This window comes from Eleutherodactylus coqui, chromosome 12 (genome assembly GCF_035609145.1).
Source record: "Eleutherodactylus coqui strain aEleCoq1 chromosome 12, aEleCoq1.hap1, whole genome shotgun sequence".
Taxonomy (NCBI): domain Eukaryota; kingdom Metazoa; phylum Chordata; class Amphibia; order Anura; family Eleutherodactylidae; genus Eleutherodactylus; species Eleutherodactylus coqui.
In genome coordinates, this window is record NC_089848.1 from 10,619,319 (window position 1) to 10,638,623 (window position 19,305).

General features: G+C 43.2%; 1 protein-coding gene across 2 annotated transcripts in view; it reads left to right on the forward strand.

The window, feature by feature from the left end:
* The window catches only part of HECW1 (HECT, C2 and WW domain containing E3 ubiquitin protein ligase 1), a 327,801-nt gene that overhangs the window by 295,014 nt on the left and 13,482 nt on the right, over positions 1–19,305 (forward strand). For both annotated transcript variants that reach the window (XM_066584919.1, XM_066584920.1), the window contains 2 exons: positions 5,567–5,680; positions 9,325–9,477. In XM_066584919.1, the coding sequence (XP_066441016.1) occupies positions 5,567–5,680; positions 9,325–9,477 (267 nt within the window). The remainder of the gene's footprint in view (positions 1–5,566; positions 5,681–9,324; positions 9,478–19,305) is intronic.

The window sequence follows — 19,305 nt, forward strand, 5'->3', positions numbered from 1 at the left end:
TCCAAGGCTCCAGGGCCCGGTAGTGACTTCTACCCCTGCAACATCTATAGCTACATACCCCTATGCCCATACATACCCCTATAGCTATGGCGCTGACTTATTTTCCCCTTATGATATTTTAAGTGTTTTCATCTTTGGGTTCTTTTTGTCCCCAGTGTATTTATCTCTCATTTGGTCTTGCTTGTTTTTGGCTCATATTCATGAGGTCACTGTGGACCCTGCAAGAGTCACTATTCACTGGACAATAGGATTTCGTGGCTGCCAGTTTGCACAAAGTGGAGCACCGTGTCAGTGGTGGACCATGTAGGACTTGACGCTGATGTAGGAGCAGTGTTCCAGCATTGAACACTGTGTAGTGGCATTGCTGCATAAGAGGGGACTAATAGGATGGCATATTAGACAGAAGAAGTGAGAAGGAGTGTAGTAGTGACCACATATGGGGACTATATTTGTACCAGAGCAGAGCTGATACAAAAAGAATGAGGAAATGGACTGTCTTGGCTGACCACTGTGGGCAGAACGTAGACCTGCCCAGAGATGGACTGAGCAGTGGACAGGGTATCTAGATGACTTGGAACCAACTACAAGGCCTAACCTTCTAACCATTCCGAGTGAGTGGACTGGTGGGCAAAGGGGACAATTTCAAGAGTATTATTCCTCTTCCTGCATACCATAATGAAAGAATTAGCATTGTGTTTTGTAAGTTTTCAGCATTCATGTTATATTGTTACTGCAGCTAGAATTGAGTGGTCCTTAAAGAGGACTTGAACTAGAACTGCATCTAGGACTTGGGGACTGTAGTTCTGGTGTTGCACAGAGTATTATTTGATGAACACATTGCATGCTTGCAGCTTAGGGAGGTCGAAATGGCATAGCAGTCACAAGGACCCATAGAACTACAGGATGATTCCTCTGCTAAGTGATAGGTGCCACTCCATTCTAGGAACATGGATGGGGCAGGCTGTGGCACAGAGTAGCTTCTCGGAGACTCATAACAACTTAGGCAGTGAGCTAACCCTTCGGCACAGCCAGACTTAGTGAAAACCCCTGCAGAGATTGAGATTCTCCATTATAAGGAACAATATGAAACGTCATGCCTCTTGTAAATAAATAAATTTGATCAACTGCAACATATGTGTCATTCTGGAGAGACCCTCGTAAGGTACCTTCAGAGAGGCTGATAGTCGCCCAAATAAGCGGTTTCAGGTGATTATTGGCCCATGTACACATGGACCCCAACAGGGCATGGATCTAGAAGTCACTCAGATGTCACTAGTTGTTCTGTTTTATCTCACTGAAAGGAACGACTGCTGAGCGGCTTCTCGCTCACTGTAAACAGGAGTCGCTCAATCTATAAGCGACTCTCGTATACTGTAAATGGAGGTGGGCTGGAACTTCTGTGGTCCACTCCACCTGCATTCACTTGAACGACTATCTCTCCTCTGTAAAGCATCGGAACAATAGTCGCTGATAGGGCTGTCAAGCCCTTTACACACATAAGTTGTTATGATACTCTTCATTCTGGACCCATTTCAAAAGGCTTAAAAGTGTTGTCCATTTTGGTCAGATCTTCTTGCTGGAGGTCCTACTGCAGGAAGGCTTGGCTTCACAAAAATCAAGTGACCGCTGCAGCCAATAAGAGGCTGCAGCATCACCGTCTGTTCTCCTAGCATCGGAGCTCACATCCCGAGCGCCATGATGCTAGGAGTACAAGAACGTGACGCTGCCACCTCCTATTGGCTGCAGCGGTCACATGATTTCCTGTGACATCATCTGTCACAACAAACACTGGGATCACAGTGAGCTACAGCTCTGGATCCCTGTCCCTGGAGGAGGGGGTACGTATATCTCTGTTTATTAGTTTACCCCTGGAGGTCCTACTGCAAACGGTTTGTCCAATAACCAAACAAGCCCTTTAAGCAGGTTCAAAGATAGGCAGCTAACTTAATAAATGAATGCACTACAAGACCGAGAGAGGTTCTACTTGAACACATAATGGATTCCCAGTGGTGTGGTAGGTAGTAAGTGGATAGCCGATGATGAGGAACAACACAGCAATTTATTCATACAATCAAAAGATGGACTTACTGTTTAACCAGAAGTAAACTTGTGACCACAGAAAGCTGGTGTAGTTGTAGATACGGGGTAGCAAGGCAGCAATTGGGACGGGGGGGGGGGCCTAGGTTTGGGAACAGCCGGGGGCCTACGGTCTGATGAATCCTTCCCAACCTCGTGTATTAGAGGAAGGGTATAAAAGCTCCAGATAGTCCTGTGTAATGTTGCGTTATTGTCCTTTAACTATACATTCTACTGGATTAGTCTTTTCTATAACATGGACACATTTTTTCCGAATCAACATAATTAGAGCGCACAGATGTGCTGTAAATATTTAATATCACGTATTCATGAAAACCATTTCTTGTCATCTGGCCAAATACAAAGACAGGAAACAAAGCGGGGAGGTGGAGCGTGAAGGTGATACTGTGCTGTATTCCGTGCTTTTATGGGAAGACTGGGGTAGTTTACTAGCCAGGCTCATATTCAAACAAACTCTCTGGAGTATGAGGCCTTAGTCACACGGGCGTTTATTGCCGCGATTTGCGCATGCGCATGCGTCCCGCGATTTTTTAAAACCATTGCTTTGCAATGGTATCGGACACATGAGCGCTTTTTATGCGCTCGTCCGATAAATTAGAGAACAGAAATCGCAGATCGCACCTATCTGCGATCTGCGATTCCTGTTCTCTTCTCTATATGCGCTCAATGGGGCCGGCGGCAGCAGCGCCGACCCCATTGAGAACATATAGAAGACAAATCATTCTTCTCTGCCACAGCTGGAACAGCTGTGGCAGAGAAGAACGATGTTTGCCCATTGAATTCAATGGAGCGGCAATACAGCCGCTCCATTGAAAGCAATGGGCTGCCGGCGTGCGCGGGGTTAATTGTCGGGAAGGGGTTAAATATATAACCCCTTTCCTGCAATGCATCCTGAAAAGTGAAAAAATAAAAAAAAAGGATGTACTCACCTGCTCCCGGCAGCTGGAGATCCCGGCGGCCGGCCTGCAGTGGGTGTGAAGGGGGTGTGACTCAGGCTTGCCCCTGATTGGCTCAGCCTGAGCCAATCAGAGGCTGATCTCAGTCACACCCATTCATGAATTCATGAATGGGTGTGACTGAGACTTGCTTCTGATTGGCTCAGCGCTGAGCCAATCAGGGGCAAGCCTGAGTCACACCCCCTTCACACCCACTGCAGGCCGGCCGCCGGGATCTCCAGCTGCCGGGAGCAGGTAAGTACATACATTTTTTTTATTTTTTCACTTTTCAGGATGCATTGCAGGAAAGGGGTTATATATTTAACCCCTTCCCGACAATTCATCCCACACTCGCCCGCAGCGCTTGCATTCAATGGAGCCGCTGTATTGCCGTCTCCATTGAATGCAATGCGCTGGACAGCTCCGGCCCGTTTCTAATGAAACGCGGCTAGGAGCAGATTTTCGGGTGATTTTTGGGCCGATTTTTCGGCGCCGGTCACGCGATTTGCGCATGCGCATCCGTCATGCGATGCGCAAATCGCGTGAAAAAACGCCCATGTGACTAAGGCCTAAGGGTGCATTCACACGGGTCAGAGAAATGCGGACCGATATTGTGCTTGTAAAAGTAGGCTGCTCACTGTGAGTAAGTTGTAATTTGTGAGAAAATTGTATCACATCGCATCCGTGAAGATGCATGAAAATCACGTGTTTTTAATAGGAAAAATTAAAAATCACATTGCACTCACATGGAAATTCATAATTTCTCACTGATTGTAAACAACAGGTGAGATTTTTTCAGACATGCAGAAAAATGGAACATGCTGCGCTTTTGCTATCTTGCAGCATCGCCTCGAGAAAAAAAATCGTACATGTAAATATAACCATTAAAAACAATGGAGTCTATTTCAATGCAAGTTTTGTCATTTTACAGTACAAGCAACTCACGTGTGTGACTATGGGTGCATCCACACGAGCGAGCTTCTCACACTGCAATACACCCCATTGTTTTCATGTGATTTTTTTTTTTCTGCGAGTGCACAGAAGTCTCACCCATTGGAAACAATGGATGAGAAAAAAAATTGTTATTACACTTGCATTGCACTCATATGTACATGTGAGTTTCATGCACATGCGATGCATGTTTAGTGATGTGAAGATCACAATTTTACAAGCATATTGGTCCCAGAGAGGTTATCAAAATTGGGCGCGCTAATGACTATGTATAAATATATCAGGGGACAATACAGAGATCTCTCTCATCATCTGTTTATACCCAGGACTGTAACAAGGGGGCGCTCTAATAACTATGTATAGATATATCAGGGGTCAGTACAGAGATCTCTCCCATCATCTATTTATACCCAGGACTGTAACAAGGGGGCGCTCTAATAACTATATATAGATATATCAGGGGACAATACAGAGATCTCTCCCATCATCTATTTATACCCAGGACTGTAACAAGGGGGCGCTCTAATAACTATGTATAGATCTATCAGAGGACAATACAGAGATCTCTCCCATCATCTATTTATACCCAGGACTGTAACAAGGGGGCGCTCTAATAATTATATATAGATATATCAGGGGACAATACAGAGATCTCTCCCATCATCTATTTATACCCAGGACTGTAACAAGGGGGCGCTCTAATAATTATATATAGATATATCAGGGGACAATACAGAGATCTCTCCCATCATCTATTTATACCCAGGACTGTAACAAGGGGGCGCTCTAATAACTATATATAGATATATCAGGGGACAATACAGAGATCTCTCCCATCATCTATTTATACTAAGGACTGTAACAAGGGGGCGCTCTAATAACTATGTATAGATATATCAGGGAACAATACAGAGATCTCTCGCATCATCTATTTATATCCAGGACTGTGACTGTAATAAGGGGGCATTCTCTATGTCTAGAGGAAAGAATGTTTCTATACCGACATATAAGGGGGTTCTTTACAGTAAGAGCAGTGGGACTGTGGAACTCTCTGCCTGAGGACATGGTGATAGGGAACTTGATAAACGAGTACAAGAGGGGCCTGGGTGCCTTTGTTGAGCGATACAATATTACGTTAGATCACTGATTACTTATTGGTTGGTGATCCGGGGATTATTTTGATTGCCAGATTAGAGCCAGGAAGGAATTTTTTTCCTAAAATGAGGAAAATTGACTTCTACCTCAATAGGTTTTTGCCTTCCTCTGAATCAACATGGGGGATGGTAGGTTGAACTGGATGGATGTGTCTTTTTTCAGATTTATACACTTTACTATGTAACATTTCAGAACAGACCTTTACATTCTTTTATGGGCTCCTGGAATTGGATGTTCCCTCGGCGTGTCCATTCTATGTTTCCTGCACCGATGTAGGTTATTAGTATTTTTCTTCTAATATTCATGATCTTTTGGAAGTTATTTGTATTGTTTTTCATAATAATATTCATATGTTCTTGCAGGATATTGTTTTGCTCCACAGTTCAGAAATTGCTAAAAGTAATTGTTATTCTTTGCACTTTCTATAGGCTTATTATACGGCGTGATCATCTTCTGGAAGGCACATTTAACCAAGTAATGGCATACTCACGCAAAGAGCTTCAAAGGAACAAACTATACATCACATTTGTAGGGGAAGAAGGGTAAGTGCAGAGAGCTATGAAACCAATAGAATGTAAGCATAATGTATAGTATAAAGTGCAAAGCATAGAAGGGCAACACTTTATATTAACCCTTTCCAATCCACTGTCTGACCTCTGAAGACATTAGGGTTTAAGGCTGTACAGCTCCGATGTTGGAAGACATCTGTCGGGGTTCTCTTACTGTATATTGCCAGCCTCTCTGCTGTTAGAGCCTATCCAAAGTGTCACCTCATGCAGTACTGGCTTTAGCCAGCAGATAGCGCCGTTGTATAAAGGCAGAACAAAAGTAAGCCCCCTAGGAAAACCAGGATACAAATTGGATTGAAAAGGGTTAAATTCAATTAAAAATGTTCAGATGTACATTTCATGTATTATGTTACTGTGAGACTTTGAAATGCATGGATCCGTGTCCCTACCAACTGTTCTGATGTTGGATGAGGTTTAGGGTATAAAAATATCATCTATGCCAGTAGCCATCAACCTGACACACGTGGCCCTTTATTTCAATAAGAGGGCTGCACTTCATGTTCAGCCAGGGCCAGAACAGCATAATGCATAGGACCATACAAGTTTAGGGCTCACTTACATTGCTTTATTTGTGGTCTGAGTTCCCTTCTTTTCTGCCAATAATCTCAGCAGATGAGAAAGAACACATTTCCCATTTTCAGTAGCCAAAACCTGGTTTGAATATTGCCAAAAAACACTCGTTGACCAAAAAAATAACGCAACAAAAAGACGTTGTTGGAATTGAATGAAACTTTATATGTAGGAATGTAATAATATATGTAAGTGATTACAATATCAGAGCAAAAGGATAGGTTTATTGGGGAAAACTGTACAATTCAAAGGAGGCTCTAGTACCCTGTTGTGCCGCCTCTAGCCTGGACACATGATGAGATGTAGTCACGCATACAGGCTCCTTATTATATCCTGCAGCACATTTGCCCAGAGATGTTGCAACTGGAAATCTATATCCTGCACACTCACAGACTGCCAAAGCTGGCATTCCAGATGGTTCCAAAGAAGCTCAATGAACGATAAATATGCCAGCCGGGCAGGCCGTGTAAGAGTGGCAATGTTGTGGAGGCATTCCTGTGACCCCATTGCTTAGTGCAAATGTTCATTATCCTGATCAAAAATGCCTATTGGAAGCCCTGCCATGAGAGGAACACATGAGGCCGCAGGATTTCTGGTACATACTGTATCACTACTAGGGGTGACCGACTGTCTTATGCGATGGCTTCCTAGATCATCACACCAGCAGTGGGGGCAGTGTGCCGCTCCTGAGTAAAGGCAGGATTGAGGCGCTCACCACAAAGTCTCCATACTCTTACACGACTGTCATCAGCTCCCATACACTAAACGGTTGTACTGTGTAGCAGTCCCGGTTTCTCATCCATGACACCGCTGCAAACTAAGGTGACTGTGTTGAGGTAATAATGGTGGGAGATGTGATGGTCACTGTGACACCAAATTTCCTTCTGCTAGGCACATGGAAATAGTCCTGGCAGAGACAGGGTTCTGTGATGAAGGTCTGTCCCATCTTTATCTGGGTGGTGGACAACAAAATTGTTGGATCTGCTCATGCTTGCCGGTGGATCAGAGGATTCTCTCTACTGGTGGTCTGCTTAGGCCGTCCGGAGCCTGTTCTGCATGTGTGCGTGCCCTCGTGTAGTCACTGGTCCCAACACCTCCTAACAGCTTGGTCAGAACAACCTAGATGGCGGGCAATTTGTCAAAACAACCATCCTGCTTCTCTCTTTCAAATGAAATATCAAAGTCTGTTAACTGGCAAAATGTTTTCGAGTGCATTGTAGAAGCATGACTAGCGGTCAACGATCTCTCAACAAGAGGTGCACTACACAAAATTAGCCTCTGGGAATCTCTTTATAGGGCAATGAAGGAAGCACTTTTACGGCTTCTAATGGCAAGATCCAGTGTCTGATCGGACTACAACTGTAATCAGTTACGTAACTGCCTTAGACATAACTGCATGCGGAGTTTTGCTGCAATCCAACATTTCTATCTGGGTGCATAAAGTGTATTCAGATGCCATAGTGCTCCTACTACTGAAGGCCCATTTAGACACAACAATTGTCGCTCAAAATTCACTCAAAAGCCATCTCTTGAGTGATGATCGTTGTGTGTAAATGTGCGCCCATCGTGTGCTTTTCATGCACTATTTGTTCATCCCAAGCTTAAAGGGGTTGTCCCGCAGAAGCAAGTGCAGTTATGCACTTCTGTATGGCCATATGAATGCACTTTGTAATGTACATCATGCATTAAATATTGGCCATACAGAAGTTATACACTTACCCCCTCCGGTGCTGGCGTCCCCGTCTCCATGGCAACTACCAAACTTCTCTGGTCGCCGCAACAGTCGCGCTTGCGCAGAGAGGAATCCTCTTCTGAATGGTCCTGGCTCACGAGCTGCGTCCTGGCTACTCCCCCTTCTCAGCGTCATCACGTAGCCCCGCCCCCGTCACGTGGTGCCGATCAGCCAATAAGGTGGCTGTAATCGGCAGTGTTGCTCAGACTGGAGAAGAACATCCACGGTGCACCATGGGAGAAGACCCGCAGTGCAGCATGGGAGAAGACCAGCGGTGCACCTTGGGAAATGACGGCGGCCATCTTGGAAGAAGATTTTTATAACTTCATGAAACAGCTTCATGGTGAGTAGAAACGCTCTAAAAAAACGATTTACTGGGGTAGTTTGTGATGCTTGCTTAACATGGGGGACTGGGGTGTGAAAATTTTTTCGTTTTGGCCGCGGGACAACCCCTTTAAGGTCAGCTATGAGCCTTATCAGCGCCGCACTCTGAGTTCTCAGCGGGATACCGCTGATTGTATTCTTCCAGCTGGTATCCCGCTCAGAGTTCTGAGCAGGATACAGCTGACAGCTCTGAGAACAAAGCAGCTGTTTGCAGATAACAGCACTCCTGCCGTCATCTGCATACAGCTGGAGCATTTATTTGCACGCTAATAAACTCTTAAGTAGCTAATTAGCTACCTAATAGCTTATGCAAAGTGATCGGTCAAAGCTGTCACTCAAACTGCTGTTTGAGTGAATTTTGAGCTATCCTCTTTCAATGTAAATGGGCCTTTGCTCAATGTGACAGAGATAACAGCTCGTCTGTTTTCAGCCTACTGCCTGATCATTATTTCAGGAAAGTCAACTGCACTCTTACGTGGCTACCTTTATCTGAGCCACACAGTAGACATTAGTCTGCCCCTTCTATTAGCTACCACTTGGGTACTACTAAACTAGATCATACGGTTGTCGAGATTAACAGTATGTGATCATCTATAGATCTGAGAGACCAGTGCTGTATGGACAGTGTGTATTATGTATGTGGAATGTATCACTTGCCAACAGAACTTACTGTATTGTTGAGTCGCACATAGGCATCTATAGGGTAGCCATGCATGTTTCAGAGTTTCTGCCTTAAAATCTAAATATACAACATAATGTAACAAAACCGATAAGTTCATAAACTTAAAGTGTCCTATATTATAATAAAAGACAAGGTGTGTGTACCGTTACAATGACATGAAATGACATACCAAAAAGTAATAGAAAGTCACCATTGGCATTGAGCTGTAGGTTCATTAAAGATAAGAGGATGCTGTTTCCTTTATTGCAGGTTAGACTACAGTGGACCATCAAGAGAGTTTTTCTTCCTTCTTTCCCAAGAGCTCTTCAATCCGTATTATGGCCTATTTGAGTATTCAGCAAATGACACTTACACGGTACAGATCAGCCCAATGTCTGCATTTGTAGAAAACCATCTTGAATGGTGAGTATTTTCTTGAAGCCAATTGTTCCTCTACTAATAACAAATTTGTCACTTGTCATCCTTCGTCCAGCAATAAAAGGTCCTGAGAGGAGAAGACTTATCAGACATTCTAGGTAGCCATACCAAGCTTATCATTAAAGGTCCATTCCGGTGATTTTTTTTTCATTCATTCATTATATTGCTATCCCTCCAGCCTATATAAATGAGCTAGTGTTAGCTTGGTTAGTTGGCTATTTTTTTTCTGTCTGAATCTCCTGGTCTCTTTTTTCTCAAACGGTCATTCACGTGATCTCAATTCTGAACAGCTCAGTTTTGCTTAGGGTTATATATTCTTTTTTAATCAAATTCATAGTTTGTGTGATGCTATTACATTATCGCTACCCAGAGGCAGATTGAGAACCCAAAGTGGGCCTTGAAAAAAAATTACAAAGTGACCTATTGTTGTAGGTGGGCCCAAAGCAGCAGCAAGTGTGGCAAAAGCAAATCGGCAGACGTCAGCAAATCGCCATCTGCAGCCATGTAGGTGGATAAAGGGGAGAATCTTATGAGGCGTGCATAGCTAGCTAATTTTCTGCAAAAAAATACTATGCAAAGACCAATAGTAATCACATACCGTGATCATATAGTGGGAGATACCAGCTCTACACGGGCACCCTGCAGACTGTTTAGGTGATTACAGTACCATTGTATTCAGTGGTCACAGGTGACATCCTCTCTGATTGGAGTCGTTCACTTTTCCTTTTCTTTTGCATCCATCCCAGAGCGCCATGATGACTTCTTCCAGCTCCAACTTATCTCTGCAGAATTTGACACACAGGCATCTTTGGCAGCTTGCTTTTCTAGCACCATCCCTATGTTATCCACACCTCTAAACAAACCACACTTCTATAGTTCGAAATATAGAAATAATAATGCCACCTGTGGTGCCCCATACAGTAATAATATCTCTCCTTTTGTGTTCCTTGTTGGCCCCACACAGTAAGTGCTGCTTATACTGACCCTTACACAGTAAAAGTGTCCCCACTTAGCAATAATGCCTTCTTTATGCCCTCACTCAGTAATAATACCTCCCTTTGCTTCCAGTAGGTAATACCCCTTTTCTCAATATTCAATAGTAATGGCCTCTTTTGCTTTCAGTCGGTGAATAATGGTCCATTTTTCCCCCATTAAGTAATAATGCCCCCTTTTGCCCCAGTCAGTAAAATTGGCCCCTTTTGCCCCAGTTAGTAATAATGCCTCCTTTTGCCCTTAATTGTTAATAGTGACCCCTTTAGTCCTTAGCCATAAATAAGTGACTATACTCACCTCCTTTGTCACTGTGTGTCTGCTGCCCCCTTGCTGACTTCCTCATTGAGCAATCATGTGACAAGCGCATATGATTCACATGGGAATGTTAGCAGCGATCATGTATGTGTCACACAATCGCACAATGGGGAAGTCAGCAGGGGACAGCAGCTGCGCAGTGACAGAGGAGGTAAGTATAGTCATTTTTTAATTTCATTAAATACACTAAAAAATTTAAATTCAGGGGACCCGGCTGCTGTGCCTGACCCTTCGACCGACCCCGGGACCACCAGGATTTTTGCCTGTGGAATGAAGGCAACCGTCACTGTCTCTACCACAGAAGCTGCCTAGAAGGGGACACAGACACAGTTAGTGATGATGATCGTGATATTATGCAGCTATCCCCTAATATATATAAGTGGGCTAGTGTTACCTTGGTTAGTTATTTCTTTCTATCTGAAACTTTCAGTCATTTCTCCTCAGATGATCATGTGATCTCAGTTTTAACCAGCTCAGTTCTACTTGGGGTTATCCATTCATTTTCTAGTCAGATTCTCTGTTTGTTACATGGATCTACCACAGAAACTGCTTAGAAGGGGACACAGAACTCTTGTCACAGTCACCGATGATGATCATACAGTTCCTGCCACACAGTTATAATAAAGGAGATCATAGCTCAACCTCATAACTGTATACTTATGGTCCGTAGCTCATTTAGGTGAATATTGAAGGTAATGATGATAAAGCTGTCCCCCAAGCAGGCAAAGATAGTCTAGCCATTTTAGGATAGATGTAAAAATGAAAATAAAAAATCTTAGCCTCAAGATGGTGCCTGATAAGCATCAGACAGAGGGCTGCACTGCATGGAAGTGGCTGGAATACACAGGAGACCTCCAGAGTGTGACAGGCAATCAGGTGAGGAAGGGAGGGATGGAAAATGTTTTTTCAGCGAAGTGGTCCTTTAATGGTTACAACTTTTAGATGTTAGCCTGAGATAAATAATTACATAATATGTCTTTTAACAGAGCTTTTTGCAGCTCAATAACTAATTTAAACCCTGTTGCAGTCCGCAGAAACATATTGAATTGTTTATCGTTGCAGTTTTTATGAGATTTTCATGCACCTTTTGGGCAAAAAATATACATTTAGGAACAGAGTGGGCAAGAGACGCTTACTGGATGCCCAATACAGGTGATTTAGAATGCTCCTGCCCCAAACTGAATCCCTGAAGCACAGCATGAAGGCAATGAGATTAATAATCATTCATTAAATTAAAGGGAATTGCTTATTCGACCCTAGAATCTAAAGCACTCAGTCACTTGGGCATGATATCCAGCTGGTTGCACAAAGAGATATAAAGGTAGAACATTGCTTTTTGTTTTTCTTATACCTTAACCCCCTGAGTGGCACGCCCGGAAATTTTCCGGGACGAGCTCCACTGCTCATAGCGACATAGCCCGGAAGATTTCCGGGCTATGTATCACTATGGGAGCTGTGACATTGTGCTCTGCCTGCACAGTCCCACAGAGAACAAAACAAGGGCTTTAAAAAACCAGCAGAAGATATTGCCGATATGCCGGCAATCTCCTGCTTTGTTTACAGGTTGCCATAGAGACCATCGGCTTGTCAGAAGCAAGCCGATGGTCTCTGTGGCAGGGAGAGCTTGGTGCTTGGCTGTGAGAGGACAGCTAGGTACCTGCTTTTACAGCAGAGATCAGAGAAAACCTCCGATCTCTGCTGTGTTAACCCTTTACATGCGGCAGTCTATGTGACTGCAGCATGTAAAGGGCTGTCACTGCAGCATGTAAAGGGCTGTCACCATCGGACCTCCGGAATGTGATCAGGGGGTCCTGATGGGTCCCTGTGGAAGTCCCCTAAAGGGACAAAAAAAAAAATTAAAATAAAAAAAAAAAAGTAAAAAATGATAAAAAAAATTATAAAAACACTTGTCTCCCTTTACTTTGTAAAAAATCAAAAATACAATCATACATGTGATATCCATGCATCGTAATGACCCAGAGAAGGAAGTTAATACATTATTTAACCCCTTAATGACATGGCCCCTTTTTTCTTTTTTCCCCATTTCTTTTTTTCCTCCCTCCTGTTTAAAAAAATCACAACTTGTCCCACAAAAAACAAGCCCTCATATGGCCATGTCAATGGAAAAATGAAAAAGTTATGGCTCTTGAGACGCAACTGCAAAATTAGTTGAAATTCAATGATTAGACCATTTTAAAAAACCTGCCCTGGTGGGCACGACAGGGTGGTAGGAAACCCACCACTCAAGGGGTTAATGGTGCCCTAGACAGATGCCTACTCAATCTACCCCTCACTCGACTGAGAAACAAAATTTACGAGATTTTAGCAAAATTGAATTGGGTAGGTCCAAAACAATTTTGGGGGAAAATAGAAATTTTCATATTGCTTGCTGCAAGGGTTAGCATGCAGCCAATCAGTAACCAGGGTGCCTTGCTGATGTCACCAAATGTGTCCTCCATCTTCCATATGAGCAGCAGTTTCATTGGACGCCTACATTACATGACCTAGCCGTATATGACATAGGCACTGTGTTACCAGCAGCCATTTTACAGTTGAGCACAGGAAAGTGAAGCGGTATCATGTTTATATGCCTATATAACATTAGGTCTGTTGTTAGGGTCAGATATTCTACAGAGGATATACTGCTGCTGGTGTGAAAGCTTGTATATCAGCAGAGAACATAAACAGAGTTCTATTGGAGGGAGCAGAGAAAGAAGGTGCATCACCTTTTTTTCAATGGGGCTGTTCACACAAGCGTCAAAATGCAGCCAAGAAAGCTGAGAAAAAAAATCAAATACTCACCTAGTAGACGCCGTCCACCATCCCTGCAGGCTTCCAGGCACTTGTCTGTGCCTGCAGAGCGTCTCTTGCTGGTAATGGGGTTTCAAGACCATGCCTACAGCAAGAGATTTCTCTGATTGGCTGAGCCGTGAGCCATTCATTCATTGAATGGCTGTGATTGGTGCATCCAGTGCTGGCTGTGATTGGCGTTGGATTAGCCAATTAGCACAATCTCTTGCTGGAGGCGGGGTCTTCAAAAGATACTCTGACAAGTGCCCGAAGCCCCAGGAAGCAGCGCCAGGGACCCAAAGGCGGCAGCTAGGTGAGTATAACTTTTTTGATTTTTTTGGTGGTGCATCTAGCGCTACGTTTAGTGCTGCCCAAAACGCAGCACCAAGTTGTGCCGCATTTTCAGCAGCACTATTAACGCTGCCTATTCATTTCAATGGGCGACGCAGGGCTGAAAACGGCCAAAGATGGCACATGCATCGCTGTCAAAGCGCAGCGTTGAAGACGCTGCATTTTGATACTAGTGTGAACAGCCCCATTGAAATGAATGGGAGCGTTGTACAGTGTGTAGCGCAACCCTGAAAAGGCAGCGCTGAACGCTGTAAAAACGTCAGTGTGAGGAAAGCCTTAATCCCACGCAGTACTTTTGCTATTGGCTGGGAATAATGCCCAGGGCCAGGTGCCGTAAATTGATTGTGCTTGGTCCTTAAGGGGTTAAATAAGCTGCCCATATTAAAAAATAATACAAGATCCTATATTCATACATCCCCGATCCCCGCAGTAATATCATTTCAGTTTTCAGTTCCATTATTCTCAGGGGTTAGAACTGTTGAAGTCATTAGTTAGTCTATGATAATGCAGAAGGATTTTTTGGTGACACATAACACTGTTGTAATTTAACACTCAACTTCCCAAGTAAAACATGAGTGTCCTACTGATACCGATGATGTCACCTAACTTACTAACCTACATATAAATAAATCCGTTTAGAGGAAGTGGAATAAGCATCTAACTAAATGACTAGTACAAACAGCAGTACTCCGAACTCTATTCCTGCCCAATAAACTAAATGCTACGTTCATGCAGGCGCAACCAGAATGCCCTCCATGAATGACACCAACATGTCATACCACTGATGCGATAATGTCCACAATGGACCAACATATACATATATGACAACACTAAAACAAAGGGTACAACAAAAGACAGGAATAGGAATGCTATGCCTTACCAACATTGGCTTGGAGAACACTGCCTAATAGTAGGGTGATCTTCCTGATAAGGATGGCCTCACATCTCGTACCTATGGAACCTAGCCTGTCCTTAGATAGAGGATAGAGGGGGACATACAGCAGATGGAAATGTCAACAGCACAAACAGACAGGAGTCCATAGCCACACCAGACACAACAAACAGGACATGGTTCAGGGGTCTGCATGCCAACATGTGGAGGGAACTCAGGACATGTACTCACATACCTGACCACCATCAGAAAGAACAGGTGGAACTAGAGTCAAGAATCCGACCACCATTGGACGGGTGGAGCAAACAAGATAAAACTCAGGCATCCGAGAGGGCTTAGATAACACCAGCAGTCAGACATCACCCGTCTGACTGAACACCAACTCAATTGGACAGACAAACATCCAAACAGCATGCATGTACACAACAAAATAACCAGCACCCATGTGAGGGCGTGAACAGAATAAATACACAGCAGTTATGGCTTATTAGCCGGCTAGGGGAAACGCCTTCCTGTCAGCCAATCAGTCCACACAGACAGACAACTCTTCAATGATAGAATACACCAAGGAATCCCTGAGAGACGACTCCTGAAGGAACCTCTGCAATGACAGAAGGGGGATTTCTGACAGACGACACCTAAAAGACCTTCTGTGGCAGGAAAGAGGCAGTCAACAGTGCCACAAGGTGCGATGACGTAGACCAAGCTGACGTAAAGACGCCACCCCTGTTCCACTTCCCAATCATGGCTTGCACACTGCAACACCTAAAAGGAATTGCACCTACCCTTATATTATATTAGTTCTCTCACTTTATGGGCAGGAGCTTTCCCACTATTCATTACAGAAACAGCAGGGAAATCTTATTTTGTGCCCCCACTTCCTGTCCGAAAAGTAATTAAAAAGACAACTAAGCTAGATTTTACATTATATAGCCAATGTTAAAGTTGGAGGCTTCTGTTAGCATTTCAATACAAATAAGGGAGATGGAATAAATCCTCCACAGTGCCACCTATTGAAAGGCAGCATTCCTTCGAGTCAAAGTGGGACTTTTTATACAAGTCTTGTTACAATGACTAGGAATCAAAATGCTGCCTTTCAATAGGTGGCACTGTGGAGGATTTATTCCATCTCCCTTATTTGCATATTACCCAGAGGAGCGTGCGTGGCCATTTAAGTCTCCTCACTTAGTTTATAGTATATAGTTGCTCTCCCTAAGGAGAAAAGAGCGTTTCTGACCCATTTCAATACAATAATGTCAGTTCAGATTTTACTGCCCACATATATCTGTAGCCACATAATATCAGCATCTGTATGTCATTTTATGATTGAAGACCTTCCAGCGCACTCGTTTTCTCTGGCAGGACCCGTGACTTTAGTTTCCAACCATGTACGCTGCGGGAGAAGCATAATGCAGCCAGTGTTGGCTGAGACGGCGCTCACCATAGATCTTCTGTTTCCAGGATTGCTCTATTCACCTGACATTCTCATATCCAATAATTAAACCAGTGTGTCCATTTGTGGTCATCTGACAAAGCAAACATAGGAGATTTAATTGCCCCAAAGCCCATATATCAATACCTGGTGTGGCAGGGTCTACAGTACGGTTTATGTGCTGGGGTCCGGAGAATGGCTTGACAGGTAGAACATTGACCTTTAAGTCATAAATCTTTCCTATTTTAACATATGGAAAGCCAGCTTGGCTCATTAAGTCACAAAAGCACATAATTGGCACTTTATGATCCTTCCAAGACTTTGCAGAAATACTGGCTGCTTTTCATGGACATGTTATTAAAATAAGTGACCATTTGATGGTATTTTTCAGGTAGTTTACTTTATGAGATTCGCTGCTATTGAAGCACATTTTACAAGTAATGTTGACAGCTCATCTGTTATAAAACTATTGCATATATTTGACGTTACATTGTAAAAGCCTGCTGTGTTACAATACTCTATATTGCATACAGTGTAGTAGAGGAAGCTTCTTAAAGATACTCTGCCACCATGATTTTGCAGCCCTCACTGAGGGCACCACAAGGTAGTGTCTGTCACACTGATTACAGTAATATGTCTGCTGTGTGTATCTGTGCAGTAGTTTGGGAGAAACTTAATTTTTATTAGTAGCAGCCAGACACAGAAGTAGTCCTGCATATTCAGAAGCTGCAGGCTAGCCTCACCTACCCCGACCCCAGACAATGACTGGCAGCTCTCTCACTGTGCATAGTGAGAGAGCTGCCTCTGCCTAAAGCAGACCTCACAGACACGCCAAACAATGCACCAATGTATATCACCAAAACGTAGGAAGCACAGAAGGGGTCAAAAACTGTAACGAAATACAGGAGTTGGAACGCTATCCCTAACCAACTTTGGCTTGTCTGACTGCCTAAAAGTAGGTAGATTTCCACATCTTGAACCCAGGGGACTAGATCTGTCCCTGGATAGAGGCTAGGGCAGAATATATAGCAGATGGAAACACTAACAGAATTAGGCAAAGGTGAATGAACCCCAAACAGAAAAGCCATAGATACATAGCTCACAGGAGTCTGCTGCCACATCACAGGCATTCGACAACCTATCTAACAGGGCATGGTTGAGGTGTCCGACAACCTGTTGGATGGAGGGTAAACAGACTGGACAGGACTAGAGGCCCATTTACACAGAGCGATGATCGCTCAAAAATAGCTCAAACGACAGTTTGAATGACAACTTTGAGCAATCATTTTGCATAAATTATTAAGTAGCTACTCAGTGTGCAAATGAAGCCTTTAGCTGAATGTAGTTACTAGCTGGAGGTCTCTTTATCTCCATTCAGCTCCTTTGTTCTCCAATGGGTTAAATAGCTGAAACAATGCTATCAGCATTACCCGTGGAGAACTCAGTGTGCGGTCCTGATAAGACCACATGATTATTTTTAGACTGGCTTGAATTTAACGATCAACTAGCAGTGCATGAAAAGTGCACAATGGCCGCGGTTTAGACACAATGATTATTGCTCAAAAGATTGCTTTTGAGCGATTTTTGAGCGATCATCGCTTCGTGTAAATGGGCCTTTAGGCATCCAACATATGATAAATTACACCATCTCATTATTTATTTAACATAAACTAGGCCAAGATGCAGAAGCAGTGTGTGAAAAATTAAGCACATCCCATAAATCAATAGCTTGTAGAACCACCTTTAGCAGCAATTTGAAGCAATTGTTTCCTGTATGACCTTATCAGTCTTTCACATTGTTCTGGAGGAATTTTGGCCCACTCTAGTTTACAGCATTGCTTCTGTTCATTGAGGTATGTTGGCATTTGTTAATGCACAACTCTTTTAATGTCCCTCCACAGCATTAAAGTTGGGTTGAGGTCTGGATTTTGACTGGGCCATTCTAACACCTTGATTCTTTTCTTTCTCAGCTATTTTGATGTAGATTTGCTGGTGTGTTTGGGATCGTTATCCTGTTGCATGACACAGTTTTGGCCAAGCTTTAGCATTTGGATAGATGACTTTTCATTTGGCGCTGGAATACTTTGGTATACAAAGGAGTTCATGGTTGTCTCAATGTCTGCAAGGTGCCCAGCTGCTGTGACTGCAAAAAAACCCAAATCCTCACCCTCTCCAGCATCATGCTTGACAGTTGGTATGAGGTGTTTGTATGGATATGCTGTGTTTAGTTTTCAATTGTTACATGGAGCTGGGCCATAATGCCCAGCTGGGCATTATGGCCAAACATCTCCGCTTTGGTCTTGTCTGTCTAAAAGCCGTTGTTCCAGAAGTCTTGTGATTTGTTCAAATGCAACTTTAGCTGTGCTGCCATGTTCTTTTTAGAAGAAAGAGGCCTTCTCCTGGCAACCTTTCCAAACAAGCCATACTTGATCAGTCCTTTTCTAATTTTACTCCCGCAAACATGAACATTTAGTAAATTGAGGTTTTTAGAATCTGAGATGTAACTCTTGGGTTTTTTTGCAGTTCCTCTGAGCACTGAATGGTTTGACCTTGAAGTGACTTTTCTGGAACATCCACTCCTTGGAAGATTGTCAACTGTCTTGAATGTTTTCTACTTGTCAGTAATCTTTTTCACTGTAGAATGATGGTCTTAAAATTTTTGGAAATGGCCTTATAATGCTTCCTAGATCGATGGACAGCAACAAATACTTCTCTGAAATCATTGCTAATGTCTCATATTCTTGGTGTTGTGTTAATATTTGCCTAAATGCCTCAGACCAGCAAACTGGTCACACTTGCTGATAATTCATTAATAAATGGTATTTAATTAGCAGCACCTGGCTGCTATGTATCCTCCTAATTCCTATGGAAACAGTAAGGGTGTGCAAACTTTTTCACACACTGCTTCTGCATTTTGGCTTCGTTTTTGTAATTTGTAATGTGTTGTTCTTCATCTAAGGTTTTATGTTACCTAATTTTAAGACGTTTTAAGGACCTGATTTAATTATTATGTACTGATACATAAAACCATAGGATTCAA